This window comes from Pocillopora verrucosa, chromosome 4, assembly GCF_036669915.1.
Source record: "Pocillopora verrucosa isolate sample1 chromosome 4, ASM3666991v2, whole genome shotgun sequence".
Lineage (NCBI taxonomy): Eukaryota > Metazoa > Cnidaria > Anthozoa > Scleractinia > Pocilloporidae > Pocillopora > Pocillopora verrucosa.
The window spans coordinates 17,068,385-17,094,687 of record NC_089315.1 but is presented as its reverse complement, the minus strand read 5'-3'; the positions used below and the strand labels follow the sequence as shown (position 1 = coordinate 17,094,687).

The 26,303-nt window shown below is 35.8% G+C and overlaps 2 protein-coding genes across 3 annotated transcripts; one reads left to right on the top strand and one right to left on the bottom strand.

The window, feature by feature from the left end:
• The first annotated feature begins 516 nt into the window (after positions 1 to 516).
• On the top strand, positions 517 to 10,043 carry LOC131775537 (probable gluconokinase). Of its 2 annotated transcripts, none has more exons than XM_059091653.2 (6): positions 517 to 824; positions 4,067 to 4,160; positions 5,429 to 5,459; positions 6,276 to 6,362; positions 6,996 to 7,039; positions 8,073 to 10,043. In XM_059091653.2, the coding sequence occupies exons 2-6, from the start codon at positions 4,120 to 4,122 to the stop codon at positions 8,479 to 8,481; spliced, it is 612 nt and encodes a 203-aa protein (XP_058947636.1). In that variant the 5' UTR covers positions 517 to 824; positions 4,067 to 4,119; the 3' UTR covers positions 8,482 to 10,043. The 2 variants fall into 2 exon arrangements, with proteins under 2 accessions (XP_058947636.1, XP_058947637.1); XM_059091654.2 differs by lacking the exon at positions 517 to 824 and adding an exon at positions 3,147 to 3,178.
• Positions 10,044 to 11,236: 1,193 nt separating this feature from the next.
• Positions 11,237 to 26,096, bottom strand: LOC131775533 (mucosa-associated lymphoid tissue lymphoma translocation protein 1). The gene is made up of 16 exons (XM_059091650.2): positions 25,800 to 26,096; positions 24,697 to 24,857; positions 24,052 to 24,208; positions 23,476 to 23,739; positions 22,327 to 22,362; positions 20,813 to 21,067; positions 20,334 to 20,366; positions 19,571 to 19,603; positions 18,633 to 19,032; positions 18,003 to 18,080; positions 17,361 to 17,482; positions 16,960 to 17,109; positions 16,072 to 16,238; positions 14,966 to 15,025; positions 13,349 to 13,453; positions 11,237 to 12,985 (listed from the first exon to the last, which is right to left on the bottom strand). The coding sequence occupies exons 2-16, from the start codon at positions 24,835 to 24,837 to the stop codon at positions 12,842 to 12,844; spliced, it is 2,145 nt and encodes a 714-aa protein (XP_058947633.1). The 5' UTR covers positions 24,838 to 24,857; positions 25,800 to 26,096; the 3' UTR covers positions 11,237 to 12,841.
• Between the last annotated feature and the right edge of the window lie 207 nt (positions 26,097 to 26,303).

Below are 26,303 nucleotides of genomic sequence, written 5' to 3'. Positions count from 1 at the left end.
AGATGTTTGATAACATTGCGCTCAAGAGATTTAATTACTGCACACCTTGAGCTCTTTTCTCTGCGATATTCGCCTTCGTTTTATTACGCTGTGATGTTGGTTCTCACATTAGAATTATCGAATGCCCAGCTAAGAATGCTAAAAATGTCACGGGAAACCATTGTAAGGAAATGATTCATTTTTCTCAATGACATCCATGACCATCAATATTTGGAAATTTGCTCGGCTTTTTCCTTAAAGAGAATGGCTTACCAATATGTATAAATAAAATGTATTAAATGTTCCCGGCGGCGTCCCCTCTCCCGATGTTACAACCTTTTTTTCCATCAAACGAAAACACCTAACTCCGCTGTGAGATAGGAACAATCTTCTTGATATCGTTAGTTCTTGTATTTTAAGGCAAAGACTGTCTCGAGAAACCTTTAAAGTTTGACAGTAGTGGGAAAGCGGGTAGAGGCTACGGAAGCAGTTGCTGAAGCATGAATTGCATTTCTGGTTGTTGTGGACGTGCGCTCACGCCAAGTCCTGGGGTCGAACTAGTGCAGAGAGAAACTCGATTCGAAGATTCTTGCCATTATTTGCCTTAATTTTATACTTAGTTAAGGTGAAAGACGCAGGAGTGTCCCATATTTTGATATCGCGGAGTTGTAGGACTGTGAAGTTAAATGTTGCTATTTTTACCATCCAATTGGAGTTGAGCAGGACTCTTTTGGTTTCTTTATGGACCTAATGTCAAACATTCAATACTCATCACGGTCTACGCGGAGATTGTACCGATGAGGTACAGTATGTTTTTGGGTTACTGTTGACAAGTTTCTTTACAGGTAAAGTTCATATTTAAGTTGATATGTGTATTTTTTTAAAAGAGGTAATAGAGAGCTTACTCGAAAAAAATATGTATTGGTTTCTGTGCGCGGTGAATGCATGAATGCTTAAGCTCTTTTGAATAGGAAACCGATTAAGTTAAGATATCACAACAACAAGGTACTGTAAAGTAACTAGTTATTATTTTGTGGGTTCATTTTAGAGATGAATTGAGGCTGGTTAGAAGAATAATCATATCGTGTTATCGACAACTTTAATAATTTTACTAAATTTTTACGCGAGGCGCCAAAACGTGCCAGAAATTGTACACCGCAACTCTCTAACAATCTCGATATCGACCCCCATGTTCGTGTTCTGTTTGTCGTTTCGTCACATATCTCGGAGTTTTCGTTACTTTGAGTAGATTCAGGAGAAAATCGCAATGTCCTACGTGGTAAGGAATTTAAAATCTCTGCTTTCAATTATGTCTTGATCACAAAAGAATGATGGCGCTTTTGGTTGATAGGAATTGAAACAAATCCAAGTCAATACTGTATCACGTTGGCAGTGTTATGAAGAATATTTTCAACATTTTTTCCTTGTAGATGTAGGTTCAATCATTAAGCCTATATTGCGATAATTTTACAAAGTGTAATTTTGTGCTGACCAGCTTCACTTTGTAAAACTTAGTTTCTCTTTAAATATGCCCTGTGGATATTATTGAGTTGTGTTAACCTTTTGTCGATATAAATATTTTGAATCATTGATGACTTTTTGAAGGTGTACAGAATAGCATGTGACAAATACATTGGTCTTTGCTTTCACTTTAAAGTGGGCCTATTTGGTTTGAATTTGGTGAAAAAACTAAATTTTCCCTATGATAGGAGGTGGCATAAATAGTAAACTGCTTGGAGGTCTAACGTTAATTTAGGTTTTGTTTGCTTCTAAATGTTTTTAGAAGGGGGGGATGAGTGGTAAAAAATAGTCTCTCTTCACTGATGCCATATAGCTTTTTACCTGATTACTTCTCTCTTGATCTATCAGCTCATATGGATAAGCTATTAACAAAAGATCTTTCTGGCTTTAATTTTTAGTATTGCATAAGAATCACTGGGTCCAGACAACCAGACCTTTCCTCTTACCTCTGCTACTCCTTTTAATTATCAAAACAACCAGGATTATTAATACTCCCCCTTATGCGTAGTTAGTTTAATTGCTGCAGTGATTGTAGAGATGCACATGCTCTAATTAGTCAGAGATTGCCTCGTATCTCACTATAATCACTCTGTGTGAGGTGATTATAGCAGGGGCACTGAATTTCAAAGTGTTTGCTTTGCATTTTGTCAATGTTACTTAGGAAGTGATAAATGTAATAGAAGAAAATTCAATTCTGAACACCAAAAAAAGATATAACTCTTGACTTCCTATAATCCACAATCTGCCAAATTCAATACTTCATTATTGAGCATAATATGAAGCACAAGGGGTAACTGCAAGATGACTGACATCACATAAAAGTAGATTGTACACTGATTCTGGTTAATAGGTAAACATTGAGGGAAATAACTCGTCCCATAATCCACAATCTACAAAATTCATCTGTAAGATCAGGCATAAGATGAAGTACAAGGGGAAAAAAGCAAGAAGACTAACAATTCCCATAAAAGGGGTCATGTACTGATTCTAGTTAGGTTTAACTCCACAATCTATCAAATTCATCGCAAAGATCAGTTATATGATGAAGTAATAGGAGTAACCTGAAAGGAGACTCTTAGTCTCTCTTAGTGTTTACTTAACTAAAATAAGTGCATGACTCTTTGGTGTAGGATGCTAGTTCTTTGCACTTTACCCCTTACTATTTCATCAAATACCCAATCTTTGTAATGAATTTGGTAGATTGTGGCTTATGGGAAGTCAAGAGTATTTTCCTTCAGTGTTTACCTACCAGAATCAGAGTGCAATCCCCTTATATAGGATGTTAGTCCTCTTGCAGCCATTAATTCATTATATGCACCATGGATGATTTCGGTAGATTATGAAATATGAAAAGTGTCATTCCTCTCATGTATGAGAAGAGTGCTCCACAAATAAGGTAGCACCTTTGCGATAATTGATAGTGTGAATGTCCCCATGGTTTGTGTTTATATGCACCAAGGCCTCTGCTAGAAAACATGCCATTATTTCTGCCAGTTGCCAGTCAGTCAAGCTGTCTCCCCTTGAATTGAACTGAATTTTAGAGATGCTCAATTCATTCTGGCCTCTCTGATTGATCACTAAGGTTTGGTGTGCTCTGCATACTTGTTTGTATACAACTGGTCTCAAGAAAGGTTGTTGGAAAAAAAAAGGACGAAAGTGCACACGAAAATCTTAAAAGGTAATCTGAGCATCCAGTAATCAATGAATTTCAACAAGTCAAATAACAAATAAATAACTATCAAACCTGTGATCCCTGTTCATGCAGTGATACTTTCTCAGATTTCCCTGCAAATCCTGTGGTCAAGGAACCATGACCTGAAAACTACCCACAATACCTTTGGGGTTTGTTTCATGCACTTTTCCACTTTTTTTGACAACCTTTCTCAAACAGCTGTATACAAAAAAAAAATGTACTCCAAGTACTTTAATAAGAAGCATATGATTATTTTAGGTTTGAAAAAGAGAGAAATTGTGGCTGTTGTGCATTAAGTAAGATTTATTTAGGCAAGAAAGTTAAAAAAAGTTAATTTTGGTGGTTAAGTTGTCCCAGGTGCTATCATGACCCAGCTGACAGATGCTGTGGTGGATTTTTTTTCCCTATCTATTAATGTCTCAAAATGATGCAGACAAAAACCTTTTGTCTAAGTAGGAAGGAAGTCTGGGCTGTGTAATGCCTGTGTTTTGAATTTCAAATGTGGAAGAGTTAAATGTTCCACTTTAATCAGATGCAGACAACTTCTCTTGTATTTGAATCTTGCAAGATCCTTATTGATATTTTCAGGATTGGTTTTTTTTACCTGAATATATTCCCTGGGTAAAATGTCATGTGTAATTTTCTCTACTTTTAATCATTAAGTTCAAAGTCTTAACTGTATTAAGATCACTTTTCATATCATAAATTAAACTAATTTTGCATATTACAACATGCTGAGAAATAGACTTTTAAGAAGCAAGTTTTAAATCCATAATTGCTTATATATCCATCACTTGGGTTTTTTATAGCAGGAACTGGGAAAATACTCTAAGGTAAAGAATTGATTGAAGATATGCATTTTTATTTTCAAAGGTTTGATTCAGCATACATCTCAGCCTAGGAATCAGATTGCAACATCTCCCATTATGGTTGTTGTGTTGATAACTGGAGTGTGTGGAAGTGGAAAGTAAGTTTTAACCAATTTTGTATTTTTTAAGTGATGGATGTCAATAGATTTTAAGGACTTACAGTGACTTTCCCTATCCTAAAATACATAAAAAGCAGGACAACAAACATCGAGGCTAATGTTACTGGCATTTTGCTGCAGCTCATAAAGAGAATATATTACACAGTGGTCACAAGATATGAATTTTATTGTCAAGTGGCAAGAAGGATATCTCATGATTGATCTTAGTGAACAAGTGACATATTTTTCTTGCCACAAGAACGAAAAATTAATATATTTCTCTTTATCTTATGGACAGACCAAGGGTCATACCAAAACAAGTTCATTCAGAAAAGTTTAAAAGGCAGGAATCATGGTGTTGCTTCTCAATGTGACCACTTGTGTTGCAGATGAAAAAAAAGCCACTGGCAGACAGTCATGAAAATTGATCAAAATCCTTGTTTTTCTTTTTGTTGTAAACATGTCAGAGTAACGGTGTTGTCACAGCCTCAGTTGGTGCTTTTTTAAATGCTTTCATTTTACCTACTGTATCATAAAAATACAGAATGTTATATGACTGCAGAATGGCACAGACAGCAAAAACTGATCTTCTTGCCACCTGCTTTCAGTCATTTGTACATGTCTCCGAACTGGTCTATTTTTTCAAGTTTTCTTCAGAGCTGATGTGAGGATTAGAGGAAAAGATTTTACCTTTAGTTAGCTTGCTTTTCTATTAGAGTAAACATTATTTTTTAAACTTGCTAATGAATAGAACAGTGCAAGGATGTTTGAGGATACAAATCTTGTACCAGTAATATTTGCACTTGTTCACTGAGTTCAACTGTAGGAAATTGCACAACTCACTCAAAAAAATTATTCAAGGGTTTTCCACTTTATCCTCTGCTAAGACACTGTTAGTCAAGACAAGCTCTCATACTTTTATGCTCTGGTCAGTTTGTTTCACTGGCAGTGGGGAGGAGGGATGTTGCAGTGGTAATAGTACTTGCCTCTCACTGCTGTGACTTGGGTTGGATTCCAAGACCTTGCGTCACATGTGGGTCAAGTTTGTCAGGGATTTTCATTCTTGCTCAGTGGGTTTTTCTCCAAGTCCTTGAGTTTTCCTCCCTCTACAAAAACCAACATTCTAAATTCCAAGTCAGCCTTGAAGCATGAACAAGAAGATCCACCTTGTGGAATGTCCACTGCTTAATTTCTGTTATTATTATGAGGCTTTTCATAAAATTTACACCACAGATATCATAGAATGTCTTCTTTATTTTCTTTAATAGAACAACAGTAGCACGTGCTTTGGCGAAGAAGGTGGGTCTTAGGAATGTTCATTGCATGACTCTGTTATGTGAGGTTTCATTAAATTTATTAAACCTTTAGCTCTCATGAGTGATGAAGACATAATTTCTCCTTACAATATCAATACAATATCAAGCAGAAATGTAAAGAAAAATATCAATCAGGGGATTATTTGTTGTTCCAATACCAAATTCTCCAAACTAACATCATAACAACTGTATGGCAGACAATAAGGAGAACTATTCATGAGACCTTGGGAGTGAAAAGGTGAACCAACTAAGCTTCAGAGTGATATTTGGCTGAAGATGAGCTGTCAAGGTTTAATATGCTTGTGCTATTCGTGTTGTAATACCTAAGAGAGCCATTCAGCTTTATTGCAGCATACTATCATCAGAGGTGTGACTTGTCTTATGGTAGTTGGTACTTTGGTGTCGTGTTTTTAAGTGTGATTTTTTAATCTCCTCCCTAACTGTAAGTACTCTAAACCCTTTACACCCTAACATCAGAATGTACATTCTCCATACTGTTCTCCATACTTTTTATAAGGCACTGACGAGGAGTATTTGTTGAACAATCAAGAACTTCTTTTGTTGGTGGTCATTTCCTTTATTCCCATGGCCTTAATGTGTGATTCAGGAGTGATATTGTATGGAGGAATTAGGTGCTAGTCTCTCTTAGGGGTTAAAGGGTTTAAGAGACACCAGGATGTAAAAAAACGTAGCATATTATTGCAGATGAAAATTGATTAGTGCTTATTCAAAGAGATTTTCTTGGGGAATCAGGGTACTCTTTTAGTTCCTTCATGAAGTTGATTATTTTTTTGGACAGTTGTCTTGCCCTTATGTGGATGCAGACACTTTCCATTCAGAGGAAAATATTACAAAAATGAAGCAAGGGATTGCACTTACAGATGAGGTAAATGTTTTTTAAAGTACACTGTCTTGCTTCTCATGATAGGTAGTCTTCTCCTAATGAATAGGTTCCATGTTGCTGTGCATCTGTTCAATAAAAGACCACAGATGATGTCAAAGTGCAGTAAGAACAAAAAAGTGGTACATGAGGCACAGGAGAGTGTGTCAGTGATGTTCTTACTGCATTTTCACCTCTTCTGCAATCTTTTACTGTACAGCTCCACAGAAACTTGGAATTTGTTTGTTTAATATGATAATTAAAGAAACACAAAATGTTGTTAACCCTTCAACTGTCCCAAGTTACCAAGGCAGAGTTTCTCCTTACAGTGTCAGCATAATATTAACCAGATAAGTGATGAGAACAAAGATAAATATCAATTTGGGGATAATTAGTCGATCCAATACTAAATTCTCTGAACTAAAATTATAAGAATAATATGGTTGAAAGTAAGGAGAATTACAAAGTTGATCTGGGAGTTTTAAGGGTGTTGTCATCTATGCATCTGTCCTCCAAGAGATCATAAGTAAGAACACATCAAAATTTGTGTATAATTCAGCTTGTTATATAACAATTTTTAAGTGTACTTTCTTCCTCAAGTACTGGTATTATGATTATTTACCAATTTATATATTATAGGACAGACAACCATGGCTTCTTGCTTTGCACAAAGTTATTGAAAGGTATGTGAGATTTATTTGATAATTGACTCATCTATTTGATATTTTTAAGCAATTGTTAATAGGGAAGCCAGCCTAAAGATGGCATTGTAGAACACCATAATGAGAAAACTCAGTTGGATTAATTACTGTTGATTGATCTTTGCTTGTAAGTGAACAGAAATTTGCATAAAGTAGATGTTTTTGATTGTTAGTCTAGAGATTTTATAATTGAGTGATGAGGGTACACCCTCTTACTCCTTAGATTGAAACATCAATTCTCCACACCTTTGGCCAAACATTTCTTAAAATTTTAAATTCAGAAAGTGCTTGTTAAATCAATCAGTTTCCCTCAGGTAGTTTATTTTTGTTATTTCACATTACCATTCTACTTGAATTGGTTTTGATATTGTTAAAAGATAATTCATTTTTGCAAACTCTTGGGTGAAAAAGGGTTTAAGTTCAAGTAAACTTACTTAATTTATAATAACCAATTCTGTCTCCTGTGACATGAGGTGACTCTGAGTATTGTTGTTCCTCTGGTTCAGGATGCTTTTCCATCACAGTTTACTGCTGCTTCCCCTCTCCCCCCTCCTCCTCCCTCTTTTCTTTCCCCCCCCCCCTCCCCTCCACATCTATTACTCCTTCAGGTTTTCCTGAGGGGTTGCTGGTACTCATGTGCATCCCTGAGTGGGGAGAAGCATTGTGAGAGTTTAGTTTCCTCCCTAAGAACTCTGTGATTATGCTGGGGTCTAAACCTGAAGGATTCCATCCAGAGTTGGTGTTGTCTATGAAGGCCACTGTGTAACCCACTCCTGATTATGCTTCTGGCAAGGAAGAATTTATTTTGGAACCAGTAACAGAAAGAACTAAGTTAAATGTACCCTTACTTCCAGATCTCATTTTAGTGCAGTCATTTTTTATTAGAGCAATAACATTGATCAAACCCACAGATCTAGGACTTTCCATCTAAGAGATCTCTGCTGAACTGCATGTATCATTTTGTTCCTTTTCCTGGTTTAAAAAGTAACTCAGTTAAATTTGCTTTGTTCTGTAGATGGAGCAAGCGTTCTGAATCTGGAGTGCTTGCTTGTTCAGCTCTCAAAGAACAATACAGACAAACAATCCTTTTTGGAGCAGAAGCCAGCTCTAACAACACACCTTATTGCTCAAATGGTGACAAGAGGCAAAAACTGTCGAAGCCATCACCTTTTTATTGCCTGGTTGTACTACTTAAAGGGTCTAAGGATGTGGTAAGGGAGAGAATGGAAAAAAGGCAAGAACATTATATGCCCTTAAGTTTACTTGCCTCTCAGTTTGAAACTCTGGAGGAACCTGTCACTTGTGATGAGTACTCTGCTCTTCACATCTCTGTGGATCAAACCGTGGAAGAAATAATTAATGATATTTTGAGAACTTTGAAGGCTAAATGTGGCATGAAAGTATCAATACATAGTACTGTATAATATGAAATTTGAAAATTTATAGTAATTTTTGTAACAAAATAGATTTTGTAACATGTATTGAAGTAAGTAGATTGGTGAGAGATGAACTCTAATTTACATTTTCCAATTCAACAACTTTAAAAATATTTTGGATTTAACCCATAAATTACGCTCATACCAAAGTGGAAAATGCAATTATTGTTTTATTTTTATGTTAATTAGCCCTCTTTGCCATGATAAGGATTTTTACACTTGAAACAAGGCATTAAGGTTTACATGTATGTAACAAGGAGACAGAAGGAGAAATCTGTCTTTCATCATCTTGAGATGAAGTATATGTACAGAATCACGGGGTGCATGAAGGCTCTTGTCTCAGAAATCTTGGTTTCTTAGCACTTTCCAGCTTTCATAAAAGCATATTTACACACATTGCCCACAAGCAAAAGATAGTTGCCTGTGGCAATGGTCCTCTGCCAGAGTACAGCCTTTGTTTTATCATTTCTTTTAAAATTTAGAATCAGGCAAAATATTTTTTCCAAATTTTATATATGTATCCACTTGATTGCAGTAATTTTCTCATTTAAAAAAGCAAAACAAAAAAGGTAAACTGTGGCAACAGAAATCAGCATATTAAGTTTTGCTTTTGTTACATGCCTGACAGCTAAACAGTTCTCCCAGAATTTTTATTGAAAAATTTTTTTTTCATACTTCTTGAGGGTATCAGTTATTTGTAAACAGATGTCAAGGGATCCCAAAAATTATGTAAATTTTGTACTTGACAAGATATCTGAACTTGAACTTGAGCTTACCATTAAATCACTATGTTACAGTGACACTAAAAAATTTGTATTTTCTTGGTGTACACAAGTATGGAAAATCTATCCACCAAAACTAAAATAATTATTAGTATCACCTTTCATGTCTAAAGAAACATTGTAGACTCTCATCAGTTCTGCATGAGGTTTTCTGTGGGACTTTGGTGAACATATTTGACTGCCAGATATTAGTGTATTGGAACTTAGCTTGGCAATCTGATTACAAAATGTTACTCTACCGCGTAGACATTGCAACCTATAGGTTTGTATAATAATGTACATGCTTGCAAAAGTTAATTAGTTCAAAACCAAAGTATTTCTTAGACTTGGCATTTCCCATCAAATATCTAATACTCTTGTCAGGTTTTTTTGGTTGATATTTCTGAATATTCAGCTAAGCCAAATGTTGATAACTTAGGGATTTTTTAGTATGCATGCTAAGTTTGGATATTTTACTGACTAGGACTGTAAGGTTACTTCTTAGTAAAGTCATGTGAAACCAAAAAAAAAAACAAACAAGCAAAACTGACCACAAGTCACTGTGAAACCTGCCTTACTAATGGTGTGATCCAGCTCAGTGCAAGGGGAACTTTCCTGTCAGTATTTTACCCTTTAAAATCAATATGTGTTGTATCTGTACTGTCATCTATACATTTTCTATGGTAATGACACAGAATTTGTGTAACAATCCAGAGCTTCTTTAGTTGGTGATTGCTAGAGGTTTAATGGTCAAATCCAATTGTTTCAATAAACAAATACAACTGCTGATCACATTGATGACAATATTCTATAAAATAATGTAACTAAGAAGAAAAAAACATACACCACCCTGTGCTTATAATCATATCATCATCTGGACCTGGAGATTCACCATCATCTATGTTCTGATACATTTAAAACTTCCTAAGAATTTTACTCAGAGACTCATGAGACTGACAAGAAGTTTGGCTTGTGATAGAATACTTAAACAGTACTTTTATTAGATTATTTACATTAATGATATAATTTTTTTTTTCACTACTTTGATGTTGCTTGATATTCTGGGGACAAAGTTGAGGGCATATCATTGGATGTTGTTCACTGAGCTTTTGTATTTATTAAATAATCTTAACCCTTTACAACCTAACATTAGTATCCTTATTCTTCATGATCATACTCTTCTATATGCATTTCCTTAAGTACTAACAAAGAGAATTTAGTTAACAATCAAAGCTCCTTAGGTTGCTGATCATTTCCTTTATTCTCATGATGTTACTGAATAACTCGTCAGTATTACTGTGATGAAAAATTAGCTGCTGGTCACTCTAAGGGTTTTAAGAGTTAAATGAAAAGGTGATTATCAAAATAAGATATTTCCTTTTGTCAAAGGTATTTTTTTTAAGAAACAGTACAGATCATACAGCAGCTGTCTCAAACTGAAGCTAATGCAAGGTGATAATGATAGAAAGTACATTGTTTTCTTTCTCCTGCAACCAATCAGGGTGTTCCTACAATTCTAATTTGATGAAAAGTATACATATAAACAATGAAAGCCATACGGTATTTGTGATATTTGTTAATTGAATTTTTAAATAAAAATCAATGATTATTACAACAATATCTGGTTTTAAAATGTCCAATTTTTTTACTTAGCAGGATGATAGACTCCAACCCACTTTCCCACATTCAACCTCTATTTACAAAAATGGTTCTTGAACTACACTAATCTACATTAATTTTGTAAACAGAACTAGCATAAAGTCCATGAAATCTTTCATCCTAAAATAATTTATTCCAAGGAAATTCTTGGCAACAGTTGGATTGAATTATATCTTGTGTGTAAAGACACTGAATCCTATGAAGGGAAAATTCAAGAGTATACTTACCCCAGTCTCTCTGGCATAAGCAACTTAGAATACTGTCCCCCACCCGACATACACACATACAAACCCAGATGGAACGATGCTTGGCAAAAGTTAACATTCAATGTTGCAAAATTACAGCATTTTTATTACAACACACTACCAACACCAACTGGTAATGATCTATGGCCACAATATGCATACTTTGTATCAACCTGTAACAACTTACAAAATACCAAATATTGAATCCTACTAACTAAATGTGTACTTCTATGATTGCTCTATAATTGTAATAAAGTCAGTAAAAAGAAGCATTGTTTATAGAAATGCTTCAACCTAAAAAGGTTGGACTTCATTTATTATGGACTAGGTGGTTGCCATTCTGTTGTGAATTAAGTCTCTACACATGTATAGATCTTTCCTTTTAGGCAGGTACCTTTAGTTTATTAAAATCAAATTACTCTCCTGCCACAACACGGCTTTGTTTTTGAACTGTCATCCTTCCATGAAGTATTCAAACTAAATGATGCCATTCCTGAGTCACATCTATGACAGAGTCGAATTTGGACCCTGGTCAAATGACTCTGCCTCCAAGGACTTCCATGACAATGTACGCTGTCAATGTGTTCTGGTATATATAGAATCTGTGCTATGTTACAAGGCATTTTGTGTTGATTGTGCTCATATTTAGCATTTATTTATTATTTTTAGTAGCAGATCTAGATTAATCATTTCATATGTCACTTCATACAAGAAAATCATAGTGTATAATTTTCCTTCTATTTTCTGCATCTAGTATGTAACTTTCTCTAAGGTTAACTTGCTGGTCACTTGAATCCAGCTCAGATGCAACTCTTATACTTCAATTAGACTGGATCAGTCAATAAATTTGTACCCCGTCCTTCCAAAGGCATACCCAAATAAGGAGAGTAATGTATATGTACTCCCTTGCTACTTTGTTGCAAAAAAGTGATAACTTAAAAAAATGTAAGTAAGATTCTAGATAAGGTCTTTTCATACATTCAGTAGAGTTCATGACTGTATAATTTGGTAAAGTAAGTAACATCAAAAGTTGTCTGATTTTCAAATTTTACAGAATTTCCTCTTATATATCCCCACAATTGCACATATTCCAGGAGAGAAAACACCACTTCAAATCGATGATAGAATTCTTCATCATACTGTTTTTACTTACTTGAATGTTTAGCATTTTAATACCTGGTTTTCTCAAGGGCTATTCCAAATCATGTAGAGTAAATCACCGATATTACCTATCCCTTAATTGTGAAATGTGTAAAGTTCAAATGCATTGCTCTTTTGATAAAAATTTCTAGATATGGGAGATTTTATGAAATATGAAATGAAATGTGTAAAGTTTGAATGCATTGATATTTGGATGAAAATTTCTAAGTACAGTGTATGGTGTTAAATGCCAAATTGTAAATTTTTTTCTCAAGAATACTCTAACATAATATGCTGTCCAGCCATTGTTTAAATTTTTCTCCCATTATCGGTGTTTAATCAGGGACAATGTTTAAGACAGGGGAGTGTGGAAATAATTCGTTATCTCAGTAGTTCCAAGAAATTTGATCAGACTAGTATTTAGTGTTGCTCAAATACTTTCAATATTTGATATTGACACTTAATAGTAAATATCTACACTTAAAAGCAGTGTCCACACTGTAAAAATTCAGTAAGAAGCAGGATTATTTAACAACTGACACTTCACTCCTTTTGATAATTAGCCTTGTAAAATGCCGCAGCAATTCCAAATTCTTTGAAATTGAACACCTCAACCCTGTGCTTTGTTCGTTCTTCACCAGATCCCTTCAGGATGTACTTAATAATCAATGTCAAAGCAAGTGGTTCCTGTTAGTAAGAAAAGAATCAGTTTTGAAACCAAACAGAATTTAATGGCAAACACACTATTAAAAATAATACAGCGTCAAATCAATTCATAGTATACACTCTAGAAAACAGAATTCAGGACTGTGGTATTTGGTGAAATATTCCCAAGTCAACCAAAATAATTTTTCAGACTTGACTCCTTTCCCCTTATTCCCAGGTTGAGTTCTCAGTCATATCTCTCAAGTGTGGAACACCTACAATGAATCTGACCTAAGACCTAGGATATGGGGTAAGAGTTTCCAGATTTTGCACTAGGGAAGGAAAGAAACCAATAAGTACAATCATATTTGATCAAACAGCAAGTTTTAAATGAATGTAATTCACCTTGAGTCTCTGAATGTTGTAGATCTCACTAATCTTTTCCACAGCAAGACTTGAAGAGGGTCCATTGCGCTGTTGAGGCAGGCTGCGAGCAACTGTGTCAGGAGGCTGTTTAGAAAGAGTGAAACTTCCTGTAAATAGTTAGCTTGAGAACTCAGATTATAGGTGTAAAACAGGGGTTTTATTACCTTTTTACAAGTTGAACTACTGCCAATGGTGTAAGAGGCAGCTGTGCTCAGAAAAGGGGCTGTCAGGCAAAACCCAAACATGGCTAAAGAAAGGGCTGTGAGGGGCCTGCAAAAGAGGGCTGTGGGGGGTCTGCAAGAGAGGGCTGTAAGAGGTCTGCAGAGGAACACCTGTGAGGGTCGGCAAGAGAGGGCTGTGAGGGGTCTGTCAGAGAAGGCTGTGAGGGTCTGTAAGAGACAGTTGTGAGGGATCTGCAAGAACAGCTGTAAGGGGTCTGTAAGAGATGGCTGTGATGGGTTTGTAAGAGATGGCTGTGAGGGGTTTGCAAGAGAGGGCTGTAAGAGGTCTGCAAGAGAGGGCTGTAAGAGAGTCTGCAAGAGATAGCTGTAAGGGGTATGTGAGAGACAGCTGTGAGGGATTTGTAATAGAAGGCTGTGAGGGGTCTGAAAGAGAGGGCTGTAAGAGGTCTGTAAGAGAGGGCTGTGAGGGGTGTGCAAGAGAGGGCTGTAAGGGATCTGCAAGAGATGGCTGTAAGGTGTTTGTAAGAGAAGGCTGTGAGGGGTCTGTAAGAGATGGCTGTGAGGGGTCTGCAACAGAGGGTTGTAAGAGGTCAGCAAGAGACAGCTGTAAGGGGTCTGCAAGAGACAACTGTGAGGGGTCTGCAAGAGAGGGCTGTGAAGGGTCTGTAAGAGATGGTTGTGGGGGGTCTCCAGAGAAGGCTGTGAGGGGTCTGCATGAGAGGGCTGTGAGGGTTTGCAAGAGATGGCTGTGAGGGGTCTTTCAGAGAAGGCTGTGAGGGTCTGTAAGAGATGAATGTAAGGGGTCTTTAATTAAGAGAGGCCTGTGAGGGGTCTGTAAGAGAGGGCTGTGAGGTGTCTGTCAGAGAAGGCTGTGAGGTATCTGTCAGAGAAGGCTGTGAGGGGTTGTAACCTGCTTTTATTGATACCTTAGTGTTAAAGGGTTGAAAGGGTTTAAAGTATATCTCAAATTTAATTGGTTCATAACCATTAATAAAAATAAGAGAACCTCAAGGACTACATGTCAGACGTATTTTAGGTAAGGTTAGTCAGCAAGTGTTTCACAAGCCACTCAAATGGTGGGACAATAGTTAATCTATAACATCAGCTGATAATCAGCCAATAGAGTGTCACGATGGTCTGCAAATAGTTGAATGATGGTTGGCCTTAGGTCATCCCACACAATACAGAAGTCTGCTGATTTCTTAATGAGATGATAGTCAGCAGATAAATGTCTTGGCAGGGACATCTGCTGACTATTGGTCAACTGGTAGCTGATCATGACCATCAGCCAACCATCAGTTGAATGCTGGTCAACTATCAAACAACTGCTGACTAGCATATTAATCAACTATGTTGACCTATATATCCACCAGTATGTTGATTAAGGCCACTTGAATTTATCCTGATCTCCTACCTGAACAACCTGCCTCATTCTGTTGGTTGAAGTTGGATGGAAGTAAAGACTCTGGCAATCCTGAAAATCATTGTTCACAAATTATTTGTAAATTAAATTAATATGGAAACCAGGATGTCATTATGGTATTACAAAATTGATTATTGCTCTAATCACAACATAGGGTTCTAATTTTCACCTAATTTGGAGTAGTTCCCTAGTGGTATCTAAGGGGCATGTTTCTAAACAAAATTGAAGCCCTAATTTAATTAAAAGCTTTCATTCTGTGAATTTTTTTAACTTCAATTGATTAGTGAGGGTCAATCAGGGTTTGTACAGGTCTTGGAAAGTCCTGGAATTTTATTATAAAAAGATTTTATTATAAAAAAAAAAAAAAAATTTTTATTATAATATTAGCAAAAGACCACAAGTCCTGGAAATATGCTTAACTTAAGCAATAAAGTTTTCAGAATTCACTTTATAAGAAATGTATGTAGACCATGAGGAGACTTGATATTGAAATCTTGAGAATGAAAGGTGAAATTTGGATGATGGATGAAATTAAATGATGAAATTATGGAGAAATTTGGAGTCCTGGAAAGGGTACAAACCCTTTCAATTCATTTATGCAGTACATCACAAAATAATGCAATAGAGTCAATCATGCATACGAAAACTGTTGCCAAAAATTTGAGGAGCAAAGTTATGCAAAGTGAAAATAAAATTTTGTCTGACAATGTTAATTATTAATGGTTAAAATACAGAACATTCAATTGGAGTTCAATATTCACGGTAAGGATGGCATTACTGAAAGATACTAACAACATGTACCTGAAATGCCTAAAACTTATAGGGCAGAATGGACTCGAGTAGGAGTTGATAAAAAAAATGTTTGTCTTAAACAGGATTGTCAAAAGGATTAACTGAGTAACTGGTTTGTTATATATAGAAGGGGGCACAATTTTATGCTTCCATGCTATGAATGTGACAGAATTAAGAGAATCTCAGTTGTCCCTAGGCTTCAGTAAAATCAAAATGATAATTTAAAAATCATTTCACTCTCAATACATTTGAGCAATAATTGTGTACACTGACAACAGAGAGAAAATTGAAATGTACCACTTTACCTGTGGAAGACATTCCAACATCAAGCCTACATCACAGAATTTTGCCTCTCCAAGGTCAATAACTCTTAGGCACAAAACGATTGCATTTGACAGCCAGTTCTGGTGTTCAAAGCGAATTTCTATCTTAATCCCAGCTTCACATTCTATCTCTCGCTTCTGAGGGAGATCTGTAAAAATTTCAAAGAGAGAATATAGGTCTTAATATCCTGCATGACACAATAAAGGCACCAACATTACGATGACTAAACACACTCTACCTACAGGGTGTCAAACCATTTATGGCAATCGCACAGAACTGAACAAGATATACAAATTATGAAAACTTTAGTTTCAAATTGCCTTTCATTTCCAGCCAAAATTGGTCATTATCCAAACACATTTGTTATAGTTTAAAATGACTGCAGTTTAAAATGATAGTTTTTTTTAAGTTAGCTGCTTAAAGAAGCCAAGGCAACCTTAAACTGGTTAAAGGTCTAAGCTCTTAATGAAGACTGAGTTTAACACCACTCAACAGCAAGAAATATAAGCTTATACTTATAAACAAAGCTTGCAGCTTTTAGGAACCAACAGGCTTGCAAAATTAATGAAAAATTTTTATCTTTGTTTCTTTTCGTGAAGTTCTAGTTAGTTTACAAAGAAAGACTTATGAATTTTCATAAAAAAGGAATGGAAAAAGGAATGGTTTACATGCTGGTGTTTATGGTAGTTTATTTGGTGTTGTTTGTTTCAGGACTATAGAGATGTACCTAGAACACAAATCATATGTTTGTAAATCTGACAAAAAAGTATTTAAACTTAAGTAAATCTTCAACAGCTATGCAACAGCTCCTCCAGGTCAGGAGTGCTCTGGCCTGCTAACATTTCACTTTCATCAATGATTAAACTTACGGTGTATTTCAAGCCAGGACTTTTCTCTTTCAGAGTATAATTTGTCTCTTTGAATTGGGTCACGCAAGCTGTATTGTCTGGTGGTGGTAGAGTGAAACTGTGGACGCTGTCTCTCAACCAACTCATTTGTCTCTACCTCTGCACTGACATCTGAAAAATTTCAGTCAAGTTTAGAGAGAAATCTAGTTGTACAGTTGCTGTATGTTCCATTTGTCTTCTTGGCCACATTTTGAATTCAGCACTGAAGTAGCTGAGGAACCTAACTTACAAAGTATCTGTCAAAGTTTAGAAGCCGTGCTTGTCATTTATTGGTTTCTACTGACTTCAGATATCCAATGTCACTGAACACATGTTTTATCATTCTTGATTACAAACCATCTTATGCAGTTTTCAGCTCATACCTCCTGCCACTTGATGCAAGACATCCTCGACTTTGGCGTCATTCATGACATACTTTAGCAGGTGTTTCATGTACATGCCATTGGGGTCTTGTCTTCTCTCATAAGCCTCAGATTGAGGACATCTGTTGATCAGTAAGGGACACCATTTATATAACAGTACAAGCACCTGGGTATTCATGTCTAAGATAGGTTAAGGTCATGTAAATTACAGAGAGCAAAATAGAGCAATTTTCAATTGAGTGTTGAAAGTATTTCAAGATTGCATTGGTTTTCCTTTACTTTGCTCTGTGATTGGTCCCTCACACCTTAAGGTAGTTTGGTTGATTTTATGTCGAGTTCTTATTGGCTCTTATGGGTATTTTCCTTTCCTCTGATTGGTTGTTGTTATTACTTTGGTTTTGGTTTTACAACAATTAATTGAAAAAATGCCTCAATATGGATGGAAATTGATGGCCTGGATTAATAAAATGTAATTACAATATTTTCTGCTAAGGCGGACTTGTCTTTGGCCCAAGCCCTATAAAGACCTTAGGCACAGTTTCACCATATATTTACCACCTCACATCAGGCAAATAGCATAACATATAATTAGTAATGTCAGTTAAGAGATTTCTGTATTCTATAGTAGATTGGTTTACTTACGTAGCAAACCCCATTACTGCTTGGGCATTGTATGGAAATTCATAACTCTTCATGACAAAATTTTTCTCAGCATTTGCCCTGAAGAAAAAAAATAATCATACCTTCAAGACAATATCATTAGCCCAAGATGGGCTTGTTCATGCCACTGATATCAAGCAAGGAGGATCAAGATGGAAATTCTGCTACTGTCAACCTCTCCATTGTTCTTAAAACTAACCTCATGACTGCTATAGAAAATGATGTTTTTAAATGCATTTATAAATGCTTTCCCTCCGATTACTTTTCTTTTTTAATTGCTTTTTTCTCTTCCTTCCACACTTTTGACATTGCTAACAAGTTATTAATTCCACACACTGGTTTTAATTATCAGTGTTGCCTTGAGAAGTGTCTGGAGAAGTGCTGTGGCTTAGTTGCCATGGTGAGCTCCTTACCATCAAGGAAGTTTTTGTCCTCCTAAATTCCTACCCATCCCCCAACAGCAGTGACTCTTGACCAATCAAGTGTTTTAATATATGAAAAAATATGGTGGAAATGCATTACACCCATCTAGAAGTCTCTGTACTAAGTAATTGAAAAATATGTATCTTGCATGGGCACTGGCAGGCTGCAATACCACTGTGAACAACTCACCTCTTGCGGCAGATGTCCAAAAGAAACACTATCAACTCTGTGTGGTATCTGTTCATTTCATCTAAAATTCTTTGGGCACAAACAGCTTCCTCTGGTACCCAATCCCCCACTGAATCAACAGGGACCAGGTAGTTTTGCCCTCCTTCTTCAAACCCATGACCAGCGAAATAAACCAATCCATACACCCCACTTCCAAGAAGACTGTAAAAAATATTGAGTGCTTGATTCATCTCATCTAGTGTCAGGTTCATGAGGGAGATGACCTTGAAACCCATTTCACGAGTGCGTAAAATTGAGGCAAGCATCTTTGCATCATTGCAAGTATGAACCAGTGGGCTTTCATTGAGAGGTAAGCGCACATAGTCGCGGTTTCCAATGACCAAGGCTATTTTGTCAGCAGCTGAAGGAAATCAAGCAAAACAACTGCAGTGAATACACCAGTATTTTTCTGAAAGTAGTGTCCCAATCTATAACTCCACCAATTTATGATATGGTGACTCTGGCTGGCTTTCTTCCTCTGCAAAAGAAAGCTAAAGGTGTAGCAGTCAAAACATCCAGTCAATACAATTGATTAGCCCGACTCTTACATTGTGAGATAAATGATTAATCAATCATCTATCTATAGAACCATGATTATCAACAACATGCTCTATGACAAAACTTCTATTTGTTTCTGCTTTGGCATGAAAATTGCACAGTACTGGTTAGTCATTACATTTGTAAAAAGTCTATTAAGTTTCTAAATAATTGTACTTGTTACTGTTTATTTACTGAAAATATAACATGATATTAACGTCAAAAAATTGTTGCTTTTGAGCACTTGCAAAGAGAAGAAAAGGAAGGTTATAGCCTATTACAATATAACAATAGCACATCGATACAATCATCAAAAAAATTAGTACAACTACATACCAACTACATGTTAATAGTTTACTCACCTTTCTGTGTGAGCTCAGCAGATCTGGGAATCACTGTGACATTATAAATAGCCAAAAATATTTTTAGTTAATCATATGAAACACATTCAAAAATGAGAAACTTAATAGCACAATACTACATGTACTTCTTCACATAAATCTTATGTGAACTGCCTGGGTGGTGTGTAGTATAAGTGACATTAACACCTGAACCACCTTAAACAGCCAGTGCAGCTCTCTCACATGAGAGACACTTTCCTTCCTTACCACTCCTATTAAATGTAGTTTTGTTCCAAAACTTCCTCTGTTGTTCAAGGAGCAATAATTAATTATAAACCAACCAGAATCTGTCTTTTGTGCATATTTTTTTGTGCCTGTCAGGTCTAACTTAGACAAGAGGTGAGGGGTGTTGCCCATAGTTAATAAAATGACACCGTTTTTATTTGCTGAATTGTTGGTTGGCCATTAGGTTAATCACTTGAGTTACAAATGACAGGCTTGTTACAAATAACAACAAACAACAGTGCAGCTTAAACTTCCAAAAGAAATTAAAACAAAGAGTTATCACAAATGGGTGTTTAGAAAATATTGATATAATCAATGCCAAATTCTGTTGAGTAATATCATATCAAGGACATGTATTGCCGTTAAATGAGAGTAGTAAAAAGTATTATCAGTTTTCTCTGTACTAGGTAAGTTATCCTGGGAGGTCCCCACTGGATTTTTTGTTAAAATAATGGAGTAAACCTTTATAACATAAAATAAAATACACTTGTAATCATACCACTTTGAGCTAGGTGAAGATCGTCAGGCCTTCCTGTAATTTATTAGAAACAAATACAAGTAAAAAAAAGTTAATTCATTCAACAAAATCATTAACTTATCAATCTATGCACTTGTTAAAAATAGTATTATACAAGATAAAAGCTTTTGGAGGTTCTATTAAGAAAATCTTAAAACAAAAAAAAAGACTGTTTACTCCCAAATTTTTAACCAATCAATTGATTACTTGTCAATTTTTTTTTGTACTCATTAAAGATGATCATTATGAGATAAGCAACTGTTGATCAAGACGAGACACATAAGTCAAAATAATACTTTTTTTTTAATCAAAAAGCCCCTTACTCTACCCTGGAAGTGAATGTGTAAAAGACTTTCAGTCTAAGGTGAAATTTTCCATACCTTATGAGAACAGACATGAGGAAAATCATATTTGGAGACTAAATATCAATGAAAATATGGGATCGAGTAAGTATGACCTACCTGCTTGTAACAATGCTGTGTTACTGAGGGCATCACCAGCACTGTTTTCCACCCTACAGCAATAGCTGCCTTCATGTCGATAATAAAATGGCTGAAAAAGTAATTCTGTTCTTGTCTGCCCCACAAGTATAAAGCCATCTTTAAACCACTGGCATTTCACTGGTCCTTCCTTCACCTCAACGACCAGCCTGAATTCCACACCATCAGGTAAGATGCAGGATTGTGGTTGACGTGTGATTTCAGGAGGATGTTTGGCTGGAGAAAAATGGACCTGAATTAACGTCGACCTTGGTATTTAAGTTTGGGAAAGCAGGAAGCTTAAATGTAGTCTATGGTAATATGCATCTAACCCTAAGCATCTCATCCAAAACACTTAACCCTCTACACCCTAACATCATCATTCAATTTGATAATCTTGTTCCAATAAGTGCCACCTCTCTAATAAGCACCCCCTCCAAAACTTGTTTTTGTCAATAGGTGCGTCTGTTGCATAACCATCTTCATTCCAATGGCACACCTATTCTGTTTCAGTGGTAGTACTACTGCTTCAAAACATTCCCAACCATTATCATGCAAATATTCACAGGATATTTGTTACTTTTACTTTTTTTACTATTACAATAATGGTTGTTAAGTTTTGAATTTATATCAAAGCTTTGTTTTGCATATTGTGCTGTTGATAGAAATAAGACAAAAGAGGGGCCCTTTGTACCTAATGATTAAGTGCCATCCCTAGAGGTATCATATGTGAGTAAGTGCCTAAGGCACTAGATTGAATCATCACATACGTGTGTGTGGAAGACTGATAATTTTAAGCTACTTTGTGCTGCTTTTGTTTGCGATAATCAATTACATCTGGAAATAATACAGTCTCAGATGACCTCCAAAGCGACTACCTCAAAATTTTTTTTCTTCAGGTGCATATTGTAACATATTGTTTGTAAATAGAATAAGAGAGATGGCAAGTTTCGAGCTCAGTAAAGAAATAGAGAAAGTTGTTTTTTGTCTTGTCATGAGCATAGGACAAAGAAAAAACCCTGAGTCCCTCTGAGGAATCAAACCTCAGACCTTTAGATTTTGCACTCCAATGCTCTACCACTGAGCCACAGAGACTCTACAGTGAACAAGGTCTATTATGAAGTTCATATGATGCGCATCCCTCATACTGCTGGGATTAGCAATGTTGATAGCATCATGTTTGTAAATAGAATAAAGGAGAAGGTAATGTCTCTTCTCATGCACAAGGTTTCAGGAAATCTTAAGGTTTTCCTGAAATACATGAAAAAATTCAAGGCTTGTGTATATTTCAGGAGGCAAATCACACTTGCTTTTTTGTAAAATACACACATTGCATTTTAATTTTGTGCTTTTGATCATTTCAGTGTTAAAAGGTGCTAATATTAGTGAATCATTATTATCAATTATTAAGTTTTGAGTTATTGATTTTTATCCCTTCCCAAATTCGAATGATGTCACGTCCTCAAGTAAAACATTGTTCAAGATTTGAGACACACCTTCTGGAGTTTGTTCTTGTCCAGTATAACCACTCACTGCAGAAGGTTAAAAAATAAGAGCAGGATATTAGCATTGTACAATAATGTAATTGAATCTTCTATCTGCGGTAAATGTAACGTTAAGAAGGGTAGCAAAAGGAGGGTCCTGAGCCTGTTTCAGGCATGAATTTTGGAAAAATCCATGTATCACATTAATAAATTAAAGGGAAAAAAATCAGATGTCTCTTCTTATGCACAAGGTTTCAGGAAATCATAAGGTTTTCTTGAAACAGAAGAAAAAATTCAAAGGCTTGTGTATATGTCAGGAGGCAAATCACACTTGCTTTTCTGTAAAATACAACAATACTTTATTTACCCACACTACATCTAGGAGTGATAAAAACTCATTAAAACATGTGCGTGAAACGGAAAAAAAGGTTAAAAAGAAAAGAAATAATTTAAAGTTACCATCCTTAATCTATCCAAAAACTTGCTTCTTTAAAAGACATTTAAAAGTAGAAATATCCTTGGCGTTTCTAACATATGTAGGTAACAAATTCCAAAGTTTTGCTGCCAAAAATGAGAATGACTTATGGCACCATTCTAGATTGAAATTGGGTAATGTTAAAAGTGTCCCTGACTCTCTTAAATTATAATTGCAGATTTTAATCCGAAAAAATTCTTCTATATACCTTGGGGCTTCTTTATGAATACATTTATAAACCAAAACAAGGACCTGGAATTCTCTTCTTTCTTTCAGTGTTCTTATACCAGCCATATTTAATAAATAATTGTATGGTGTATGTCCATACCCTAAAAGAGATCTAAGAATATAATTATTGGTGTCTTCTAGTTTTTTTAACTTGACCTCTTCCAACTCCAAGTAATAGCGGACAACAATATTCTAAATGAGGCAAAATATGTGCTTTATAGAGGCAGCACACGTAGAATTTTAATTTTGGCCTTTATAATCATGTGTCCTCACTAAATGTTAACAGGATAAAGTTACCATTCAGCATAATTATTAAAAACAGGCTAGCATACTTCCCATATGTCTATCAAACAAGATCTAATTCCTTACTCTCATGAGGAGTGGAAGGATTTCTTACTAAAAGCTAGGGAGAAGTTCGTAGTTGTTATTAGGGCTCATAACAATTATCAAAGGCATACCAGGTGATGGAAGAACTTGTAACTCTACTTCATGACTTCTCTGCATGTTCAATCGATTGGACACAATGCACACATAATTTCCACTATCTTCCAGTCTAGCACAATCTAATGTTAGTTCTTCATTTATTCCATCAGGAACCTCAACACCGTCCTTCACCCATAAATACTCTGGGGCTGGGTAACCTGTAGCTTTGCATCTGAATGTCACACTTGCGCCAGTGCGAACTGGCTTTGATGATGGATGTTCATGGATCCTCACCTTTTCTGCATTGGGAAAAATTTTTCAGGTTGTTGAGTACTTTCTGCTTTAAGTAGCCTTTTGCAGATTTTATTTTCACTTATTCAGTTTATTTGTTTTTTGAAAGCTTGATCAACAAACAAACTGTCACAAATCCCCTTGCATTTAATTTGTATCAGTCAGAGGTTAAAGATTTGCTCATTCATTTATTTTTAACTCAATCATTCTTTCATTCTTCATTTATTCATCTGTTTGTTCCAAAATTCCCTTCATTTGCAGAATTGTTCATTTGTTTATTTTGTTACTCATTCATTCATTCATGTTTGAATTTTTATTACCTTCATATTCCAAGATGTCCAGGGCTTGGGCATTTTCAATTTTTTTCAACCAGACTATAAGTGCTTTGACAGTTTTGCATTTCCGTCCCAAGTCAGTCAGCAAACTCATTGATGGGCTGCCACTAAATCTCATTCCTTCCATCTCAAATGCTGACACCTACCAAGAGACAAAGTTGACATTTTAAAAGAGGCATACTCAAAGAAAGAGATTTACTCAAAAAGCGCCAGAGTGCAAAATTAATTCTTGTGCCAGGGCATTGCTCATTTAGGGGTGTTAATTGTTCAAAAAACGGATGCAACAGAGAAATATTCTCTTTTAATGTAATGGTATATTTTCTATCTGTGCAACAATTTTACAGTCACTTGCAGAGGCATCTTAATTGTCACCACCCATCCCTACTGGCACTTTTCAATTGCTCTACCTATCTTGTCTTCACTCAACTTTGATGATGAATCTAGAAACTCCAACATGGGGGGTGTATGCCATCTCTGTATCTGAATCTGTACTTTTAAAATTGCCTTTCTCTTTTTTCCCATTGATTTAACTATACAAATAAGTACAAATACCTTTTTTGAGTACTCCCTGTCTTAGGCTCCTTTCTTGACAAAGGACTCCCATAGATTTCTAAGATAAACCCTGCTTACCTCTTCAGGTTTATATAAATTACTTGGCATAGCACTGATAAGTGCTTTCCAGTTTCTTTGTCCAGGTATGTCAAGCAGTTGGGCCAGTTTGTGAAGAGTGCCATACGGCAAATGTCTTATTTGCTCGTTGGTGGTCGCCATTGTCAGTCAAAATCAATTACCTATAAGATTAGTAATAAACAATTGCCAGATCTAGAGTTTTGATTTTCCTGATTCCTACTTGTGAATAATTGAGCAGCCTTAAGCATGGCATAAAATATAATAATAATTAATTAAAATAATTCAGTAATTAAACATAACCCTAAACCTCACTATCTCAAGTGTTCGATGTATATCAAAGAGAAAAAGATACAATCATGTGCATACTGAGGTAAACTGATAGCTCTTGGTAAATTGTCGTGGAGATTCTAACACATTCACTGCAAGTGGATTACAAGAGATATAGAGAGCCTAATTGATGCTTTCTTCACACTGTTAAAATGACATCATCAAATTAAATTTACACGTAGATATCATCAAGTAATAACAACAGATCTTTCCTTTTCTTTAGCTAACAAAACAGGAATTTCATGTGTGAGTCAAATTTCTAATAAAAGGTCATGACACACTGAGTTTGTCTCTTAGGAATTTGCATGTAATACACTTTTCAATGTTTTTGTCCACGCATACCGTATTCTTTGTCATTTTAAACAGAATCTATAGTCATAAGTTTTCCAGGTTTTTTCTTAGGTGGAACATGAACTCTTTAGAAAATCAGTTTAAAATTCAATTCAACCAAAGGAACGCAGTCACCCCAAGATCACGCTCTATATTTACGATAGCATGTTCTTCATGAAAGATGTCTTATCGTGTTTGAGAAGTGTTCTAAGATTTGATTTTAAGGCTTGACCCATGCATTACACTCTCTATCCAGTATTAACTCAAAAACACTCCAAAGAAGTGAACTGCATTACGATGGCGATGTAACACTTAACAGACGAACTATGAGTTGCGTGTTTCGGACGAAGCCGAGCACTAAGCTGTAGGAAAGAAGACTTTTAAAACAATACATATGCATCCTCATTTCGTGACAGATTTCGATTCTCTATCGACTTGCAGCTCACCTTAAAGAAACTCCAAGCTATAACGTTGTTTTGAAAGTTGATGGGTCGTAATGACGGCGAGTAAAGCGGGAAATTTGTACACAGGAAGACGTAAGTGCCTTCTTCCTCAGTTTGCTGAATAAAACGTCACTTGGAATCAATCACCCACGTTCATATGGAAGGCGAGTTAGATCGCTCTAAATGGAAGCCTAAAGACTTGATTGTCTTTTTAAACGGTAAAACGACGTTATTATTCCGCGAGGAGGAGTATGAAGTAATGGTAAAGACCCCTTTGATTTTGTTTCTCTTTCGAGTCTTCCCGGAAAAGCCGGAAGTCGAAAAAGTCCACTGGGGGTATTTGGGAATATGAAGTCTTGGCCTAAAACAGCAACGACATCAAAAAAAAAGGTTGTGCCTCATTTTGTCCACCTATATTAACCTAAAGGACATATCAGATACCTAAGTTTTTATTAAAGAAAAGTGAAATTTTGAGAAATTTGGCTTTATTTCTTTTAATCAAAAAAG

Bases quoted from the DNA above. Each gene is read 5' to 3' on its own strand.
- LOC131775537 (XM_059091653.2), top strand. From the start codon at position 4,120: ATGGTTGTTGTGTTGATAACTGGAGTGTGTGGAAGTGGAAA. The intron at 6,363-6,995 runs GTAAATGTTTTT...TATATATTATAG, and splicing joins GGATTGCACTTACAGATGAG to GACAGACAACCATGGCTTCT. The intron at 7,040-8,072 runs GTATGTGAGATT...TTTGTTCTGTAG, and splicing joins TTGCACAAAGTTATTGAAAG to ATGGAGCAAGCGTTCTGAAT.
- LOC131775533 (XM_059091650.2), bottom strand. From the start codon at position 24,837: ATGGCGACCACCAACGAGCAAATAAGACATTTGCCGTATGGCACTCTT. The intron at 24,209-24,696 runs GTAAGCAGGGTT...GTCTCTTGGTAG, and splicing joins ATTTATATAAACCTGAAGAG to GTGTCAGCATTTGAGATGGA. The intron at 15,026-16,071 runs GTAAAGTGGTAC...AATGATTTTCAG, and splicing joins TGTTGGAATGTCTTCCACAG to GATTGCCAGAGTCTTTACTT.